The sequence below is a fragment of the Myotis yumanensis genome, unplaced genomic scaffold (genome assembly GCF_028538775.1).
Source record: "Myotis yumanensis isolate MYYU_CA2020_CCGP unplaced genomic scaffold, mMyoYum1.0.hap1 SCAF_3, whole genome shotgun sequence".
Lineage (NCBI taxonomy): Eukaryota > Metazoa > Chordata > Mammalia > Chiroptera > Vespertilionidae > Myotis > Myotis yumanensis.
Window position 1 is genome coordinate 180,285,740 of NW_027223754.1, and position 18,934 is coordinate 180,304,673.

At 39.6% G+C, this 18,934-nt stretch overlaps 1 protein-coding gene across 3 annotated transcripts in view; it reads left to right on the top strand.

Annotated features, from left to right (window-relative positions):
* Positions 1-18,934, top strand: part of DNAI7 (dynein axonemal intermediate chain 7) — a 57,814-nt gene that overhangs the window by 12,685 nt on the left and 26,195 nt on the right. For all 3 annotated transcript variants that reach the window (XM_070410535.1, XM_070410537.1, XM_070410536.1), the window contains 5 exons: positions 3,014-3,115; positions 3,966-4,103; positions 7,460-7,606; positions 13,398-13,501; positions 15,847-16,162. In XM_070410535.1, coding sequence (XP_070266636.1) covers positions 3,014-3,115; positions 3,966-4,103; positions 7,460-7,606; positions 13,398-13,501; positions 15,847-16,162 — 807 coding nt within the window. The remainder of the gene's footprint in view (positions 1-3,013; positions 3,116-3,965; positions 4,104-7,459; positions 7,607-13,397; positions 13,502-15,846; positions 16,163-18,934) is intronic.

Below are 18,934 nucleotides of genomic sequence, written 5' to 3' on the forward strand. Positions count from 1 at the left end.
TCTCCTCCAGAAGCTACCAGTAACGTTTAGGCCTATCTGAACTGGCTTAACTCACTTAATTCTACCATAAGATTAATGACATATCATCCACATTTCACAGTTAAAGAAATTGAGAAATCAAGCTAGGTTAAAGCCAGACCTAGACATAAGTACTCTTGTATCTGAGCCCTTGCTTGTAAATATTAAGTTATTATTCTCAATCTGTTTTATAGATAATTAAACAGGGACCAAAAAAAAAAATTCAAATTCTACCTCTTCTTTTTTAGTTTCACTTCTCTTTTTCACCAGAATTTTTCAGATCAGTAGTTCTGAAGTATTTTGATCTCAGGAAAAAAACAACTTCGTTACTCTTAAAAATTGAAGACCCACAAGGAGCTTTTTATTTTTTATTTTTTTTAATTTACTTATATTTTTTAAAATATATTTTATTGACTTTTTACAGAGAGGAAGAGAGAGGAATAGAGAGTTAGAAACATCGATGAGAGAGAAACATCGATCAGCTGCCTCTTTCACACCTCCTACTGGGGATATGCCCCCAACCAAGGTACATGCCCTTGGCCGGAATCGAACCTGGGATCCTTCAGTCCGCAGGCTGATGCTCTATCCATGAGCCAAACCAGTTAGGGCGAGCTTTTTAAATATGAGTTATATCTATCAACATTTACCATAGTAGAAATTAAAACTGAGCGCCCTACCCTAGCTGGTTTGGCTCACTGGCTAGAGCGTCAGTCTGGGGACTGAAGAGTCCCAGGTTCGATTCTGGTCAAGGGCATGTACCTTGGTTGCAGGCACATCCCCAGTAGCGGGGGTGCAGGAGGCAGCTGATCAATTCTTCTCTCTCATCGATGTTTCTAACTATCCCTCTCCCTTCCTCTCTGTAAAAAAATCAATAAAATATACTTAAAAACAAACAAACAAACAAACTGAGTGCCCTAGCCAGTTGCTCGATGGTTAGAGCGCCAGTGCTTGGACTGAAGGGTCTCAGGTTTGATTCAGGTCAAGGGCACACGTACCTACGTTTCAGGCTCCATCCTTGGCCCTGGTTGGAGCATGTGTGAGAGGCAGCCAATCGATGTGTCTCTCTCACATCGATGTTTCTCCCTCCCTCCCTCCCTCCCTCCCTTTCACTCTCTCTAAAAAATCAAAGGAAAAATATCCTCAGGTAAGGATTAATGACAAAAAATAAGTTAAAAATTTAAAAACATTATATTAATAGACTTAAACATTGTTAAAAAGAAACATTAATAAAAATTAATACACTAACATTTTAAGAAAACAACTATATATAATTATTTGTACATAATATATATTATTTCATTATGTTATAATTAACATAAAACATTATATTAGTTTCAGGTGTGTAGCATGATTTAATACTTGTATATGTTGTGAAATAATCACCACAATAGGTCTAGTTAACATCCATCACCACACATTATATATACATTTTTTTAATTAGAAAAATGAGTGGCATTGGTTATGTTTTTAAAATCTCTTTAATGTCTGACTTAACAGAAGACAACTGGATTCTCATATCTACTTCAATATTCTGTTACAATGTGTATTTTTTACAGAAATATATGAAGAAAATCTGGCCTCACACAGATATGTAGTTGAAAAAAAGGAGGAATATTGCATTAGACTTTCAAATAATTGTGCATATTTTTATTTATTACTGTTCCAAAAATCAATAAGTGGTAGTTCTTAATGTGAAATCTAAAACCATATCAATGGACTTTTTATACTCTATTACACTGAAACATTGATCTACTTTACACTGTGAATAAATCTTGTATTCATGCATGATTTTGCAGTTGGTTGCTTGGAAAAGTTTGGTTCACTGAATTATTTGCTTGCAAATGTGGATACATTTTTATTTATTTTATTATTACTATTTTTTAAATTCTCACCTGAGCCTATGTTGATTGATTTGAGAGAGAAAGGAGAGGGCGGGTGCGTGGAGAGAGAGAAACATAAGTCAGTTATCTCCCATTCGCACCCCGACACAGGGGTGGGACCTGCAGCCTTTTAATGTACAAGATAACGCTCCAACCAACTGAGCCACCCAGCTAGGACACATATTGACACATTTTATTATTCATTGCAAAAAAAAAGAAAAAATCACAAGCATGCCCTGGCCAATTTACTCAGTGGTTAGCGTGTCGGCCCTTGGACTGAAGGGTAGTAGGTTCAATTCCCAGTTAAGGGCACGTATCTTGGTTGTAGGTGAGGATTAAAATGAATTAAATTTAAAAACCACAAACATTAATATAATCTCTAATCAAATCAGAAAAAAGTTCTTAAGGATTTCAAAACTCTCACAGTGGTAGATACCAATTTTCTAAAATTTGAAATTTATTTGAAAGCTTGAATTGGCAACAAATGCTTTAAATTGTCTCCTGGAAGTGACATGCTCAATTCATTCATTTTTGAGAGAATGTCTGCCATAATACTCAAATAAGTACGCAAGAATTTATTCCTCAAGATGATATTGTCTGTTGATATGCAGCAGACATATTTTATGCTTACTTCCCATTTTATCACACAAAATATTAAAAAGACATATACTGAAAGGCTGAAATTTAATAAAATTAATAATCACTTTTTCATCTAGTCGATCTCACATGAAATTGGCAGTTTAATACCCATCCCCCCTGAAGAATATGGCCACTAGTACAATTTGTGCCTTGATTTACGCTAAGTCGTCTGCAGTTTCATACCATCTTGCACCATCAGTGAAAATGTGTACACTGTGAGGAAGGCAGGTAAAGTCTCAGTATCATTGTGAAAAGGTATTTGACCTCCCACCTCCCGAAAGAGCCTTGGGATACACCAGGAGTTTGCAGACCACACTTTGCAAACCACTGTTTCAGATGAAACCTTTTAGAAATATCAGTTACATTCAAGCTCATTATAATATTTGTTCTGAAATGAAATACTTTGCCAAGTAAATTTTATGCTACTTATGAAACACAAAGCTGAAATTAAAAATCTATGTATTCCCATGCAACAGGATCTAGGAAGGAAAAATGAAGAACTCGAAGAACTTTATTTATTAGAGAATTGTTTTTCTGAAGCAGAGAAAATTAGACGAGAACAGAGATTGCATTCTCAGGTAAGACTTATTGTTATTCTTTTTTTGAGATAATACTTTTGTACCACAAGAGGGAGTTATAGTCCGATATCTTTTTTAGTCTTAAGAAATTCTAAATTTGTCTATAAAAACAATCTCTAATATGACAGATTAATTATAGCGACGTAAACTCATATAGCTTTGCAGACAACTATTTGTCAATAATAAGGCCCTTGAAACATTTACATCCTTTGACTGATTTAATTTTTGGAATCTTTACTGAGGAAATTATCCTAAATTAAAATATAAAAACTGGATCTGAGGCAAGCTAGTGTTGCTCAAAATGGCATTAACTTTAGAAATAATATAGGTGATTATCAGAAGAAAAAAGAAAACCTGTAATAGTATGACAAAATATGATTATGGTATAATTTTAAGCAAAATATTTTAAGTACAATATGATTACAAATGTAGAATTTGCATAGATTACAAAATGACTGGAAGGGTTCATACTAAAATGCTAATGGAAATGAACAGTTAGTAATCATTTAAGAAGTAGAAATTAGCCCAAGTGTTGGCTTTTGTAAATATAGGAGCTCTAGGATTAGAGAGGAAAGCAAAAACAAAGCCAGCCCATATATTGTTTTAAAAATTAAAATGACAATAAATATGTATTTATTTGAATGCTTGAAAATTATTTTTCTGAAGAAAATTTGGTTATTTTAGAGATAAATCAAGTAACTGGTTAAAGTCATAATATATCTTTAGCCTAAATTGGGAAAACTAGGTTATGAGAGCTCATACTTAAACAAGAATTTACTCTTTCTTAAACATAATTTACTTTTTGGTTGAATTGCATCAGTGTGAACCTTCAAATATTTTTACTCTACAGTGGATGCACTACATTCAATGCGATGGGTGTCCTGACCCCTCAGTAGCCCAGGAAATTAACACTTTCATTAGCTTATGGAAAGAGGAAAAAAATGAGACATTTGAGGAAGTAATTGCAAAGAGTAAACTAGTGCTATATGTAAGTACTTGAGTATTATTCTATAATTTTAAATTACTTAAATTACAAAATAATTCCAAAAATAGAAATTAAATAAATATGATTGTTGTCAATTAATAACACTGTTGCTTCCTTGGCTATGGAGAAAAATATTTGCTAACCTTTTTTTTAAAAAAAAAAATAACCTCCTAAAATCCTCTTGATGCCTAAGGTGAGGTCAACATAACATAAATGTGAAGTATTAATTGTAATGTGTATCTAATTCAAGTGAAAAATTAAGTTTCTTCTATTTATGTAAATAACTTAGGGGAAAGTGCATACTTTTATTATCAGCTGGCATTATTCACTATTCAGTGATGCAGTACATATGTTTTTATTGTTAACTATGTGCCAGGCACCTACTCATTCAGGCAGGGAAAGTATAAAGATGATTAAGAATATCCTATGTTCTATTTCTGCAAACAGGATGGACAGACTAGCCTGAAGAATTTGTTCATTAGATTCCTTCGTTTATTTTGATTTTTAGATTCAATTGTTGATAGATACATATTTATTGCCATTTTGTTGTTCATATTTTTATACATTTTTTTCTTCTTCTTAAAGAAGACCCTTCAACATTTCATGTAGTACTGGTTTGGTGGTGGTGAGCTCCTTTAGCTTTTTCTTCTCTGTGAAGCTCTTTATTTGATCTTCAAATCCAAATGATAGCTTTGCTGGGTAGAGCCTCCCACACACTGTGAGGTATTTCACACCAATGGATTCATCATACAGTGTTCTCACCATTGCATGTGCTCTCTACCAGGGAGGCTGCCATGGTATGATACTGGGCCGGGAATCTGGTGCTCTGCCATTAGCAGGGAGGCTGTGGGAGGTAGCACTGGAGTTGGCTAGTGAGGACGAGAAGTGGTATCTTGCTGTTAGGAATGTGGGAAGTACAAGTAATGAGTAGTAGGGAAGGTGAGAAAAGGGTAAGTGAAAGGAGACAGCAGAAATCACAGCAATGGGAAACTAAAGCAGGAAGGCACAAGAGCAACAGAAAGGACTGGAGAGCAGAGAACCCATGGTAAACATCAAGTTCCAGGTTATCAAATTATTTCTTTGACAAACTCTGAGATAACGCTTACTATGCCAGGCTTTGGAAAGAGTAACTTGCTGAATTTTCATCATAACCCTGTGAGGAAGACACCATCGTTCCCATTTTACAGATGAAGTTGAGGCAGAGAGATGTCAAAGAACTTGCCCAGGATCACACTGGTAGTAAGAGGTGGCTAGAACTGAAACCCACTGTCTGGTTTGAGTCCATACTACTCTACACTATCATGTTGCCTCTCCTAATTTAGAAGTTTTCTATTTATCATTTGTGTCAGTGTTCAGAGCTAAATTCTGCCACTTACTAGTTGTTCCTTGATCATGCTGTGCCTCAGTTTCTCCCAATACTTTAGATATCTTGCCACCCTTTCCTTGCTTGCATGGTTTATGAGCAGTTGGTTGTAACTATTTGCTCCTCTAAAGGTAAGACTTTTTTCCTACCAGTTTCCATCAGGATTTTTAAATTTATCTTTTGTTTTCTATAGCTTGAAAATGATATGTTTAAGTATAATTTGGTGGGGGAGGGGGGGCATTTATCCTGCTTGATGTTCTTTGAGCTTTGTGGAACTGTGGTTTGACCTTTGACATGAGTTTAGAGAAATTCTTAGTCATTATTATTTCAAATATTTCTTCTGTCCCTTCCTCTCTTTTTTCTCCGTTTAGTATTCCCATTATGTGGGGACTGCTCTTAGTCATTGTCTCACCGTCCTTGGATATTCTGTCCTGTTTTTCTTCCAGTCTTCTCTCCTTTGCTTTTGGTTTTCCATTCTATTGATATGTCCTCCAACTCAGAGATGCTTTCTTCAGCTGAGTGTAGTCTGCTAGCGAGCCCACCAAAGGCATTCTTCAATTCTGTTCCAGTGTTTCTGATCTCTAGGATATCTTTTCGGTTCGTTCTTAGGATTTCCATCTCCCTGCTAATGTTATCCACCTATTCTTGCACGGTGACTTCTTTATCCACAGAGTCCTTAGCATATTATGTTCAACACAGTTGTTTTAAATTCTTGGTCTGATCACTCCAACATCCCTGCCATGTCTAGCTCTAATGCTCTGTCTCTTGAAATTGTGTGGGGTTTTTTGTGCGTGTTTTGTTTTTGCCTTTTGGTATGCCTACTCATCTTTTCTTGAGAGCAGGACCTGATGTGGTGGGTAAAAGGAACTGCTGTAAACAGGTGTTGAGTAAGGCGGTGGTGAGGGATGGCAGGGGAGGGGCAGCTTTCTCTAGCCCTGTGATGGGCCTCAGTTCTAGCAGCCCTGTGCCCCTGGGGGCAGGAACTTCACACGTGTCTTTAATTTATTGTACCTCTCAGGTGGAGGGGTGACTGCAGCCAGCTGGGGTCATCTCTTTCCTGTCCCCCAGGCAGGTCTGATAAAACTCCAGCGGGTCCCCAGGTGAGGCAGGTCTGATAAAACTCCAGCGGGTCAGGCTCTGGTTAATTAGTTTCCGGAGCTCAGGCCTCGTGAAGGAGAACAGGATGTCCCCGCGCATTTCACAATGGTTCCCTTTCCCCTCCCAGTGCCGGAGCACGAGGGGATGTTTCTCCTGCGTTTACTGTGGGGAATGGTGGAGCTCCTGGGGGTCCTCCCGCGACCCTGTCCTCCGCGCTGAGCCTCCAGCAGCTCGTTTCTTACAGCTCAGGGCCCTGGTTCCGGCCCAGGTTCCTGCTCAGTCCGGTCCCTCTATTCACCTGGGAGTCTCTCCAATCGTGGGGGGAGGGACTTGCCCTGTGTCACCCCTCACTTATGGATCAAAGAAGAGTTGCTGACTTTCCAGTCTGCTCAGCTCTTTACTTGCTGGGACAGAGCAGTGTCCGCCGAGCTTCTTGCGGGCGGGGCCGGACGATCCTAAGTTTTCTCATCTATAAAGTAGGCACCACAACAGGACCCGCGTCACAGAGTTAGGAAGAGGAGCCAGTGAATTAGAACACACACAGTGTTTAGAATAGTTCCGGGCACCTGGTAAACATCCAGTAAACGCTGGTGATTTTCCTCCTTCTCATTGTTCTCACCTTGGTGTGGTTCCTATTGTGCCCCAGTCTTAGGTAGTGAACGATCTGTTACTCCTGCTTGAGAATTCTTAGCGTGGAGCTCTGGGAGGAAATAACTGTTTTTCTGTGCTCTTAAAGAATATAAAAATTATTTCCTCTATTTATTTTACTGACAATAAGATCTGTTCTTCGATTCAAAAATATTAGAATATCCCCCTTTTCACCTTTTCTTTCTTTGTCAGAATTGATTTACTTTTATAGTCCATTTTTACCTCACAGTTTTTACTTTTTGCTTTATAGTTAATTGATAGGTTGAAATTAATTTTATTGGAAACGCCATCTCATGACTTGCAAGAGAAAAGCATCGTGCAGTACCAGGGCTCCATTGTGGAGCTGCGGGAACTCCTCCACCTTAAGTTCAACATAGCCACGGAACTGCTGCTCAGGGTGAGTACGCATTTGCTCAGATGTTAGGATTAACTTCTATAAGGGCACAGTAAGGGTATGCTATATAATTAAAAATCCAGTATTTTTTAATTTAAAAATTAAAAGGTTCAGAAAAGTCAGTGGAATAATTTAAGGCACATGTCTTTATCCACTTTTAACAACTGTAAATATTTTTAAAGAAATAAAACATCAATATAGCTAAAATCTAGTTTTCTTTTATTATACTTGATAACGTTTACTAGGATCACTATAAAAATAAATTCACAAGACATTATATATTAGGTATTTTCTCTAGATCAGTTGGTACAGGATTACAATTATTGTAGTCACTATGTTTTTCTGAATAACTTAGCACTAATGATAATATCCAAATAACCATAAAACCATTATTATACCTAAGAAAATTCATAAAAATCCTATAACATCTTCTAATATCCAGTTTTATATTTAAATTTTCCCTAATACCCCATGGATATCATCTATAGCTGTGTTTTATATTTTTAAATCAGAAAACCATCTAAGGTCACATTGCTTTTGGCTATTCTGCCCCTTTTTCTTTTGGTCTAGAAAACAGTCCTAGCCTTGGTATAGTCTTGGTAGCATATGTTCTAATTCCTTAGAGAACTCCAAAGAAGGCTTAAACTTCACTAAATTTATTGTTAGCAATGATATTCATATTATAACTTTGCAACTATTTTATATTGTAAGAAAAAGCAAGTAAGGAAATATAATTATTAGTCAAGATGTTTATTGTATGAGAAAAGTGATACAGTATGTAAAAGAAAGTATTAGAAAAAAATACTGTAATGTTGCCCTGGCCAGTTTGGCTCAGTGGTTAGAAGTGTCTCGGGTTAGATTCCCAGTCAAGAGCACATACCTGGGTTGCAGGTTAGATCCTGGCGCTGGTTGGGAGCCAATGTGGAAGGTAACCAATTGTTGTCTCTCTCACATCAGTGTTTCAAACTCTCACACTCTCCTTCTCCCTACCTCTCCTCCCTCCCTTCCACTCTCTCTCTAAAATATCAATGGAAAAAATATACTCAGGTAAGGATTGACAAAAAAAAAATACTGTAATATATATAAAACAGAAATATCAGTATGAACTCTATTTTTATTCCATATAAAGGAGTCAGGTAATTAGGGTAAATGGCTAATTCCAGGTCTGTGGCAAGGAAAGTGAAAGATAAGGTTGTTATTTAAAGACTAGTGGCCTGTTGCACGGAGATTTGCACAATAGGCCTTCCTTTCCCTGGCTGCCAGCACCGGTTTTCCTCCAGCACCCGGGACCCAGGACCCAGGCCTTTGGTCCGGCTGCAGCGGAGAAGCCAAGCCTCGCTGCTCCGGCCGCAGAAGTGAGGCTTGGCTTCTCTACTGCAGCCGCAACGAGGCTTGGCTTCTCTGCTCAGGCTGCAGCAGGGAGGCTTGGCCCCCAGTGACCCAGGCCCCCAGCCCCTCCTTGAGTGGAGGCCAGGCTCCTAGCCACTCCTTGAGCGGAGCCCAGGCCCTCAGCCCTCCTTGAGCGGAGGCCAGGGCCAGCAGGAAGATTGGTTTCCTCCGTCGCCGGGAGCGACCCAAGCCTGCTTGCTCCAGCGCTGCCATCTTCAGTCATCTTCAGTCTTTGCTCCACACCTGCGTATGCAAATTAACCACCATCTTTGGTGGGTTAATTTGCATACTCATCCTGATTAGCTGGTGGGCATAGCAGAGTGGCACCGATTTGCATGTTTCTCTTTTATTAGTGTAGGTTAGTGTAGATGAGGTTGAGTTTTCTTGTTCAAGAAAGCAAATAAATGCTCAAAGTCTAATGGAGTCATATCCAGAGGGACATCACTAGCTTAAAGAGTCTCCCACTAGTTCAATTTGGGACAATATGAATATCAGGAAGAATAATGACTAAAATTGATTATAACACATTGAATAAATGAAAATCCATGAGTCTATAGTGATGCTCCAAAAGAAAGGAGGGAAGTGGGGTGGGGAGTGGGGGAGAACAGTTATATACAGAAGAATACTAACTGATAAATGTAGGAGAAATGGTCAGTTAGAAGAACCACCATTTTTCAATCCCTAATGTAATAATTAATAAGGATCATCAATAGCTACCTAAATAGTTAGTGAAAAGTTGAGTTGTTAAGGAACACATTATGTGGTATTCTCATAGTGCCAAACTATTAGACCACAGATTACTCCTTACTGATTGGGAAAAGTGTACTTTGCAATATGGAGCTGTGGGTAGTTACCACCCTAACCAAGTGATGAAATCCACATAATTAATAGTGGGACATAATATACCTCCGGAAGAACACAACAAAACCTATGATGCCTTCTTGCTAAAAGTGGTTTCATCTGAATCTAATTAAACCTATCTAAACCTAACTTCTAGTACACAAAAAATAAGGAGGTATAGGAGCAAGTTAAACAATACCATGTGGAAACAATCAGATAAATCCATAATGTGGAACAATTAGACAAGGCAATTATCCTGGACACTTCAAAAAGTTAATTTCATAGGAAAAAGAAGTGGGGGCAGGGGAGTATCTCTTTTTAAAAAAGCAATCAATCCCCAATATGTTTAAGTTTTTACTTTATAGCAACCAAATACATATTAACTTATTTAAGCCCGTTAAGAGAGCAGTAGGCATCAAACTATGTTAGTCTTTATTAAAACATACTTAAGAACATTCTTATGTTGTATGTTTAATGTTAGATACCAAGTATTGGACTAGTAAAATATATAACTCATTAGGATTTTTTAAACTGGATATTTTGTTTCTAACCTTGATATATTCAGAAATAGGCAAACTTATGCAGTAGCAAAAGTATGTTTTAATAAGGTACAGATAAAGTAGCATGTGTATAGTTAGAATGAAAAGTCATGATAAGGTTAACATTGAAAAAGGTAACATAACAGTAATCCACACATGCTACCTGGGTATGTAGGGCAACTTTAATCCTTAGACACCTAAGGAGAAACTGAGTGAAAAAGGGAAAGCATATTTAATTAAGTAAATATATTTGTATCATTTTGAGATTTTTGAAAGCAGTTGTTTGATATTTTGATTGCACCTTATTTTTACTCAAATAACTCTTGTAAGTAATGAAGGGAATCCAACACTTAAGATGAAGTAACTTATCTAAGTTGTATAATTTATGAGGCCTCTGATCTTTTTTTTAAAATTAAATCTTTATTGTTCAGATTATTACAGTTGTTCCTCTTTTTTTCCCCCCATAGCTCTCCTCCACCCAGTTCCCACCCCACCCTCTGCCCTTACCCCTCCCACTGTCCTCATCCATAGGTGTACGATTTTTGTCCATTCTCTTCCTGCACTCCACACCCATTTCCCCCCAAGAATTGTCAGTCCACTCCCTTTCCATGCCCCTGGTTCTATTATATTCACCAGTTTACTCTGTTCGTCAGATTATTTATTCATTTGATTTTTAGATTCACTTGTTGATAGATATGTATTTGCTATTCATAATTTTTATCTTTACCTTTTTCTTCTTCCTCTTAAAGAATACCTTTCAGCATTTCATATAATGCTGGTTTGGTGGTGATAAACTCCTTTAGCTTTTTCTTATCTGTGAAGCTTTTTATCTGACCTTCAATTCTGAATGATAGCTTTGCTAGATAAAATAATCTTGGTTGTAGGTTCTTGCTATTCATCACTTTGAATATTTCTTGCCACACTCTTCTGGCCTGCAAAGTTTCTGTTGAGAAGTCAGCTGACAGTCATATGGGAACTCCCTTATAGGTAACTGACTGTTTTTCTCTTGCTGCTTTTAAGATTCTCTATTTGTCTTTTGCTCTTGGCATTTTATTTTATTTTTATTTTTTAAAAAATATATTTTATTGATTTATTTATTGAGAGGAAGGGAAAGGGATAGATAGAGAGTTAGAAACATCGATGAGAGAGAAACATCGATCAGCTGCCTCCTGCACACCCCCTATTGGGGATGTGCCTGCAAACAAGGTACATGCCCTTGACCGGAATCGAACCTGGGACCCTTCAGTCCGCAGGCCGACGCTCCATCCACTGAGCCAAACCGGTTAGGGCTGCTCTGGCATTTTAATTATGATGTGTCTTGGTGTGGTCCTCTTTGGATTCCTTTTGTTTGGGGTTCTCTGCGCTTCCTGGACTTGTAAGTCTATTTCTTTCACCAGGTAGGGGAAGTTTTCTGTCATTATTTCTTCAAATAGGTTTTCAATATCTTGCTCTCTCTCTTCTTCTGGCAACCCTATAATTCGGATGTTGATACGCTTGCAGTTTTCCCAGAGGCTCCTTACACTATCTTCGTATTTTTGGATTTTTTTTTCTTTTTGCTTTTCTGGTTGGGTGTATTTTGCTTCTTCGTATTTCAAATCGTTGACTTGATTCTTGGGATCCTCTTGTCTGCTGTTGGATCTCTGTATATTATTCTTTATTTCAGTCAGTGTATGCTTAATTTCTAGTTGGTCTTTTTTCATATCCTCCAGGGTCTCACTAAATTTATCATCGGTTTCAAGAAAATTCTTGAAAAACCTTATAACCGTGGTTTTGAACTCTATATCCAGTAGTTTGCTTTCCTCCATTTCTGTCATTTGTGACCTGTTTCTTTGTCTCCGCATTTTTTATGCTTCCCTGTGTTGGTAGAGTGGCTTTCTGTGCTAGGTGTCCTATAGGGCCCAGTGGCTCAGCCTCCCCAATTACCTGAGGTGGACACTCTTAGTGCACCCCTTTGTGGGCTGTGTACACAGTCTTTTTGTAGTTAAGCCTTGATTGTTGTTGGTATCACTGGGAGGAATTGACCTCCAGGCCAATTGGCTATGAGAATCAGCTATGTCTATAGTGGGAGAACTTCTGTGCTGGAGACACCCCTCTGGGGCAAGACTTGCTTCAGTGGGGCTTTGGTACTCACTGAGTCTGCCCCCTGAGTGTGTCCCTTATGGATCTGAGGAGTTGTAATCTGGATGGTCCCACTCTGACCACTGGGTACACGGGCTCTTGGATCTCTAAGGAGGTGCTAATTTAGTCTCTGCCTGAGGCTACCCAGCAGGAGCTATGGAGAGATCTGCAGATTCCTCTTCCTTGATTGGGGTTTGGAGGTGCCCTGATGAGGCCCAGCTGTGAAGCAATGCAAGCTGCTGTGGGGCCTTGAGTCTTCTTTTGGATGTTCTGGCTCTCTCTGACCCAGCTGCAGTTTGTTAGGTAATTTTAGATCTCAAAGGGCCAGGTCATTCATATGCAAAAGCCTCTGCTCACAGCTTGGGTGGGGCAGGGTCTCAGGGAATCAACAGGGTGGAGCAAGCAGCTATGGCTGATCCTCAGCCCTGCCCTAAGGGGCCTCGAGTCTCAGTGTCCCGGTAATTGCTGCAAGCACCTCTGAGGGAAAGCCACCCTCAAGTTCCGAGTTCTGCCTGCTGCCAGACAGTCCAGTTTCTCCCTGTATGAGTCCTGGGTCCCAGACACTTCCCAAGACTGGAGTTCAGAGCAGTTGGGAGCTTGTGACTCCCTCCCAATTCAAAAAGACAGCCGAGTCCTCAGGTGCCAGCCCCTTTCCGTGTGCGCTCGAGCCTCCGTACCTCTGCACTTTACTTCCTCAGCTCCTCTGAATCTCAGTGTGCTTTTCTCTTTCCTTCTAGTTGTAGAATTTCCACTCAGCCAGCTTTCCTATGGTTCTGGATGATGTCCATTTTGTCTTTTCGTTATATTTTTGAAGTTGTTGTGGGAGGCAGCAATTTCCGGTGTTTACCTGTGCCGCCATCTTGGTTTCTCAGGCCTCTGATCTTTTATGTTTTCTTGTTTTCTTCCAGCAAGCTAGTACTTTAGCAGATCTGGACACTGGAAATATGGAAAAAGTCATTCGGGATGAAAATATTACCCTGTATATATGGGCAAACCTCAAGAAGAATCCAAGGTATTCCCACAGGAGATGCAGGAGGTTGAAAGACATCAGAGTCACATCATGGTGGCTAGCATATGCCTGTTGAATCACAGCATGGCATCCTTGGAAAAAAACCCATATTAAGAAATCAACCATGTGGGGTTTTGAATCATAGACCTGCCTTTTATCTTGGGCAAGTTACATAGCTTTGTTGAGCTTTAGTATGTCAACAGTACACTGATGATTATATTACTTAATAGGATTTGGTTGAGGATTAAATATTAATGCATATAAAGGTCATAGCACTGTGTCTAATACAAATATAAGCTGAATAAATATCAGGTCTTCCCCTTCTCTTCACCTCCTGAGGTAGACATGGTAAGTACTTTCTACATGGCAATCTCAAACTTAAAAAAAATTTTTTTTGTGAACTGTTAAAAATAATTCCACAAAAGAACACTTTCATATATTTTACTAGAGGCTTGGTGCATGAAATTCGTGCATGGAAGAGGCGGTCCCCTCAGCCCAGCCTGCACCCTCTCCAATCTGAGACCCCTTGGGGGATGTCTGACTGCTGGGGATCTGGCCTAAACCAGTAGTCGGACATCCCTCTTACAATCCTGGACCTGGCTCCTAATCACTCACCTGCCTGCCTGTCTGGTCATCCCTAACTGCCCCTCCCACCCCCCCGCCGCCGGCCTGATCGCCCCTTACTGCCTCTGTGTGCCAGCCTGATCGCCCCTCACTGCCCCCCCTCCTGGCCTGGTCGCCCTTAACTTCCCCCTGCTGCCAGTTCAGGTCTCCCCCAACTGCCCCCTCCCTGCCTGCCGGCCTGGTCACTCCTAACTGCCTCCCCCCCCCACCCCCCCCCACCAGCCGGGTCGCCCCATGCAACCTGCTGTTCAGTCGTTTGGTCATCCCTCACTAACCCCCCTGCTGGCCTGGTCGCCCCACGCAGCCTGATTGTTAAGTCGTTTGTTCGTCCCTCACTAACCCCCCTGCCAGCCTGGTCGTAGGCAGCCATCTTGTGAGGGCGTGAGGGTTAATTTGCATATTACCTCTTTATTATATAGAATTTTTAGCTGTTTATGTTTTCCCAATTATTTTTAACAAAGTAATAGCTTCCTGAGGAATGACAGTAATAATGCTAAATTCATGATCACTCAGTTGCTGCTTGATCTCAAATATTTCAAATTCACTGAATTAGTATGGCAGTATGTTTTAAGAAAAAATTACCGGAGTAAAAATTAGGAGGTTCTGGTCTCAGCTCTGAAAAGACTAGTCATATTACAATGGAAGAAACTGGATTTTATTTTTGACATTTAGTAAAAGGAAGCAAGAAAGTATTTTCCACATTGCATTTGCTACAAAGTTCTCTGTGGTTTACATCTAAATTAGAGACAATGAGCAATATAACTTTTTTATTATGAAATATGTTATATATTGAAGAGTGAAGAGAATTAATCTTTATAATTTTAAAAGAGTAAAAGGAAAATGAATAGCCCTTTATTAACTACCCAGGTCTAAGAAGAGAATTAGGGATCAGATAACAAGTAGTGGAGGCAGAAAACATTCTGTTTTATTTTGATGGTGATGGTGAGGGGGGCTGTAGGGAGGGACTTGTTGAGTTTGAAGTACCTATAAAATATAAAAGTGCAACTGTCTGAAAGACTTAAGAGAAATCTGAGATTGATTATGGCGAGTCATTAGCATATAAATCAATAGTTCTTAACTTTTGGGGAGTCATAAACTCTTATGAACTTTATTCTATATGCTCACATATATATGGTGTCCCCCCAAATGCATCTATACTTTAACAGCTGACAGCTCAATTTTGAAAATGAAATGTATTTTAATAAACACTGCCTTTATAATTATTCAAAGTGTGTACATACATGTTTTGGGGGCACCCTATATATAAGGGCATTTTGGGACCTCTGAAAGTTCAGTTAGGATGTTTCTTCTCCCTACTCAACCCTAGGAAACATAGAACTCATGTTAAAAACTGATCATTTAAATGATCACTGAAGCCATAGAAGTAATATCTAAGGATATTATGTAGAAGGAGAAGCAAAGGGCCTGGGATAGAGAGCTGAGTAATATCAACATTTAAGGGATGGTTAGGAAGATGGCCATATAGAGGAAACAGAGAAGGAGCTGCCCATGATGGATAAAACAGTTGGGTTATGGATCCCAAGAGTGTGTTTTGAGGTATATAACGTTAGCAACTGGGTCCAAACCCTGCAAAGAAAGCAAGTCAGGGTGGGGATTCAAAACTGGCAAAATTAAAGTGGAGAGACACTGCGTAGGTATAAATTTGCAAGAGTTCTAGCGTTTCCTTGGGCCTCATCTTTTTTGTTACAATCAATTATTAACAGGCACAGAAGTATCAAATGCAATGAAATGCAAATTGGATTTGAAATTCCAAGGATATTAGCATCAAGTGACATTGCTCTACGACTCCTACATACTCGCTATGATCATGTCACGCCACTGCGCCCTGTTCCGATAGTATTAAACGATCACACTCCCCTGGAATCTCCCTCTGTCCAAGATGAAGTTAGTGTTGAACAATCAGCAATCAGCAAAGAGCTCCAAGAAGAGTATAAACAACCAGAAAATGAGTCTAACTTAGTCCAGGAGGAAGAAACAAAATCTGAAGAACAAGATGATGATACTGTTGGAGCATACGCAGTAAGACACATTTAAATGTATCATTTTTTTCTTTATGTAATAAATGTTTATTAGATTCCCCTGAAGCATTCTCAAGATTTTTTTTTCCCTAAACAACTAGAAATTGTCCAAAATCCATCTTCTTGCCAGTGGCCTAATTTTGAGTGTGTATTTTCTATTACTGATCACTGTTCATAGTTGAGCCTGTTGCTTCAACATCCTAAAGTTCCAGATAGGAGTTGCTCACTTTTAGTTTAGGGATACTCCTGAACAGCTTTGAAGCCATTTAATTTTTTGTGTTTATTATACTTCAAATTCACTTTCTGTGTATTTGTTATATTTCAAACTCACTTAAGGGAACTTGCCATTAAATGGAACTTTGTAGTAAATACTTTCGCAAACTGAGGGGTTAGCTTATATTACTGTTACTTCCTCAGCTTCTGGTTTTGTAAGAACGAATATTATAAAGTCAAAATTAGTTTTTTAAAACTATTGTACCCCTCTTAAAACTTGACATCTTTAGATATAATAACATATTGGGTAATTTAGTAATATCCCTTTAACTTTCTGCTTTCCTTTCTTAAGCTACTTACTTATTAAGTTAGAATAAATGGTTTATAATTTAGCTCTTTTGTTTGGCTATAAGCAGTTTGCATTTTAGGGAGGACCAGGAAGAGCAGGTTTTCCTATAAGTGCTTAAGACATGAACTATATTGGTTTATTTAACACAGATAAGGGTTAAGAATTAGATTGAATGTAAGTTTCAAATCAGAATAGGAATTAAGAACATAGTGAATTGAAAATTCCATTTTAAATATTATATCAAAATAAATTATAAAAATTCTATAGCATATATAAAATAGACATAACATGATGGTCAGTACAAAGAATAGTATTTAGAGTGTGATTACAATCTTGTAGAAATTAAAAAGGCATAAGGAGAGGAAAACCCAAAAACCTGTATATAGCTGATATTTTAGGGAAAATAAGTGATTTGCTCTTTAAAAATTGGTCACTTAAAAATATTCTACTGGGGTCCAACCCCAGCAGGTCCAGGGGTCCCCAAAGGTGTGGACAGAGTTGGCGAAGAAGGAATGACATGGAGACAGCCTTCAGTTGATCAGCAGCCTAGCCAGGATCTCCAGCGAAGTTCTGGTCAGGATCTCCAGCAAAGTTCTGGTTAGGAACTCCAGCGAAGTTCTGGCCAAGTTCTCCAGTGAAGTCCTGGTGGATCCAGCGAAGTTCTGGTTCTCCAGCCATGTTCCGTCGCCAGGTTCTATCCAGGACCTCCAGCCATGTTCTGTCGCCAGGTTCTCCAGCCAGGTTCTATCCAGGTTCTTTTGCCATGTTCTATCCAGGTTCTGTCACCATGTTCTGTCTAGGTTCTCCAGCCAGATTCTGTAGCCATGTTCTGTCCAGGATCTTTTGCCATGTTCTCTCATTAGGTTCTGTCTCTAGGTTCTGTCTCTAGGTTCTTCAGCCAGGTTCTCTCGCTAGGTTCTGTTTCTAGGTTCTGTATAGGATCTCCAGCCAAGTCCTGTCTCTAGGTTCTGTTTCTAGGTTCTGTCTCTAGGTTCTTCAGCCAGGTTCTCTCACTACGTTCTGTTTCTAGATTCTGTCTTTGGGTTCTGTGTAGGTTCTCCAGCCAAGTCCTGTCTCTAGGTTCTGTGTCTAGGTTCTCTCGCTAGGTTCTGTTTCTAGGTTCTGTGTAGGATCTGTCTCCTGTTGTCTTGTTACATCTGTATTTATACCAGTTGATTTTAATCCTGTCAATTTCTATTTCAAAGGTTAGAGCATTTCTTATCTCCATTCCAGGGAGTAAAGATTATGTAGCTTAAGCATGATTGTTTGTAGTTAAAGTGATTAACAACCCACCTGGCACTTAGTTAAGGGGTTGTATCCCCTCCCTAACTTCAGGGAAAAATTCCTACCTGGGGAAACAACCTTTCTCGGAGAGGTGACCTTGGTTAAAACACATAGCACCAAGAAGGGGAGCAAACATATTAAGAACAGTATGCCATATACGCCAGGTCCCTTGAAACATGTGCTGTGCAGATGTTTCTTCCCTGCAGTGACTGTGTCAAGCAGCAAGGATGGACCGGCTCCTGGCATATTCTTTTTAAAATTTATCTTTATTGTGAAAATATTACAAATGTCCCCCTATTACCTCCGTCCACCCAGCTACTACCCCACCCCAGGCCTTGCCCTCTTTCTTGTCTGTGTCCATGGGTTATGCATATCTATACTAATAAAAGGGTAATATGCTAATCAGACCAGACATCTTCCGGATGACCTTCTGGACGTCCTTCCAGACAAAGCCATGGTGACAGGGCTGAGGCAGAGGCGATCAGGCCAGCAGGGGAGAGCAGTTAGAGGGATTGGGCCAACAGGCAGGCAGGCAAGCAGTTAGGAGCCAGCAGTCCTGGATTGCGAGAGAGATGTCCGACTGCCGGTTTAGAGCCTAAACCGGCAGTCGGACATCTCCTGAGGGGTCCCAGATTGGAGAGGGACCATGCATGAATTTCGTGCACCAGGCTTCTAGTCTATAATAATAAATGGGTAATATGTTAATTAGACTGGACATCTTCTTGATGTCCTTCCTGACGAAGCTGGGGCTGGAGGGAAGCCAGCCTAGGTCCCGGGTGCCTGTGGGTGGCTGAAGGAGGGAAGCAGCCCAGGTGCTGGGTGCTGGAGGGAGCTGGTGCCAGCAGCTGGGGGAAGAAAGACCTACTCTTGCACAAATTTTCATGCATTGGGCCTCTAGTATGCATAAAAGTTCTTTGGTTAATCTCT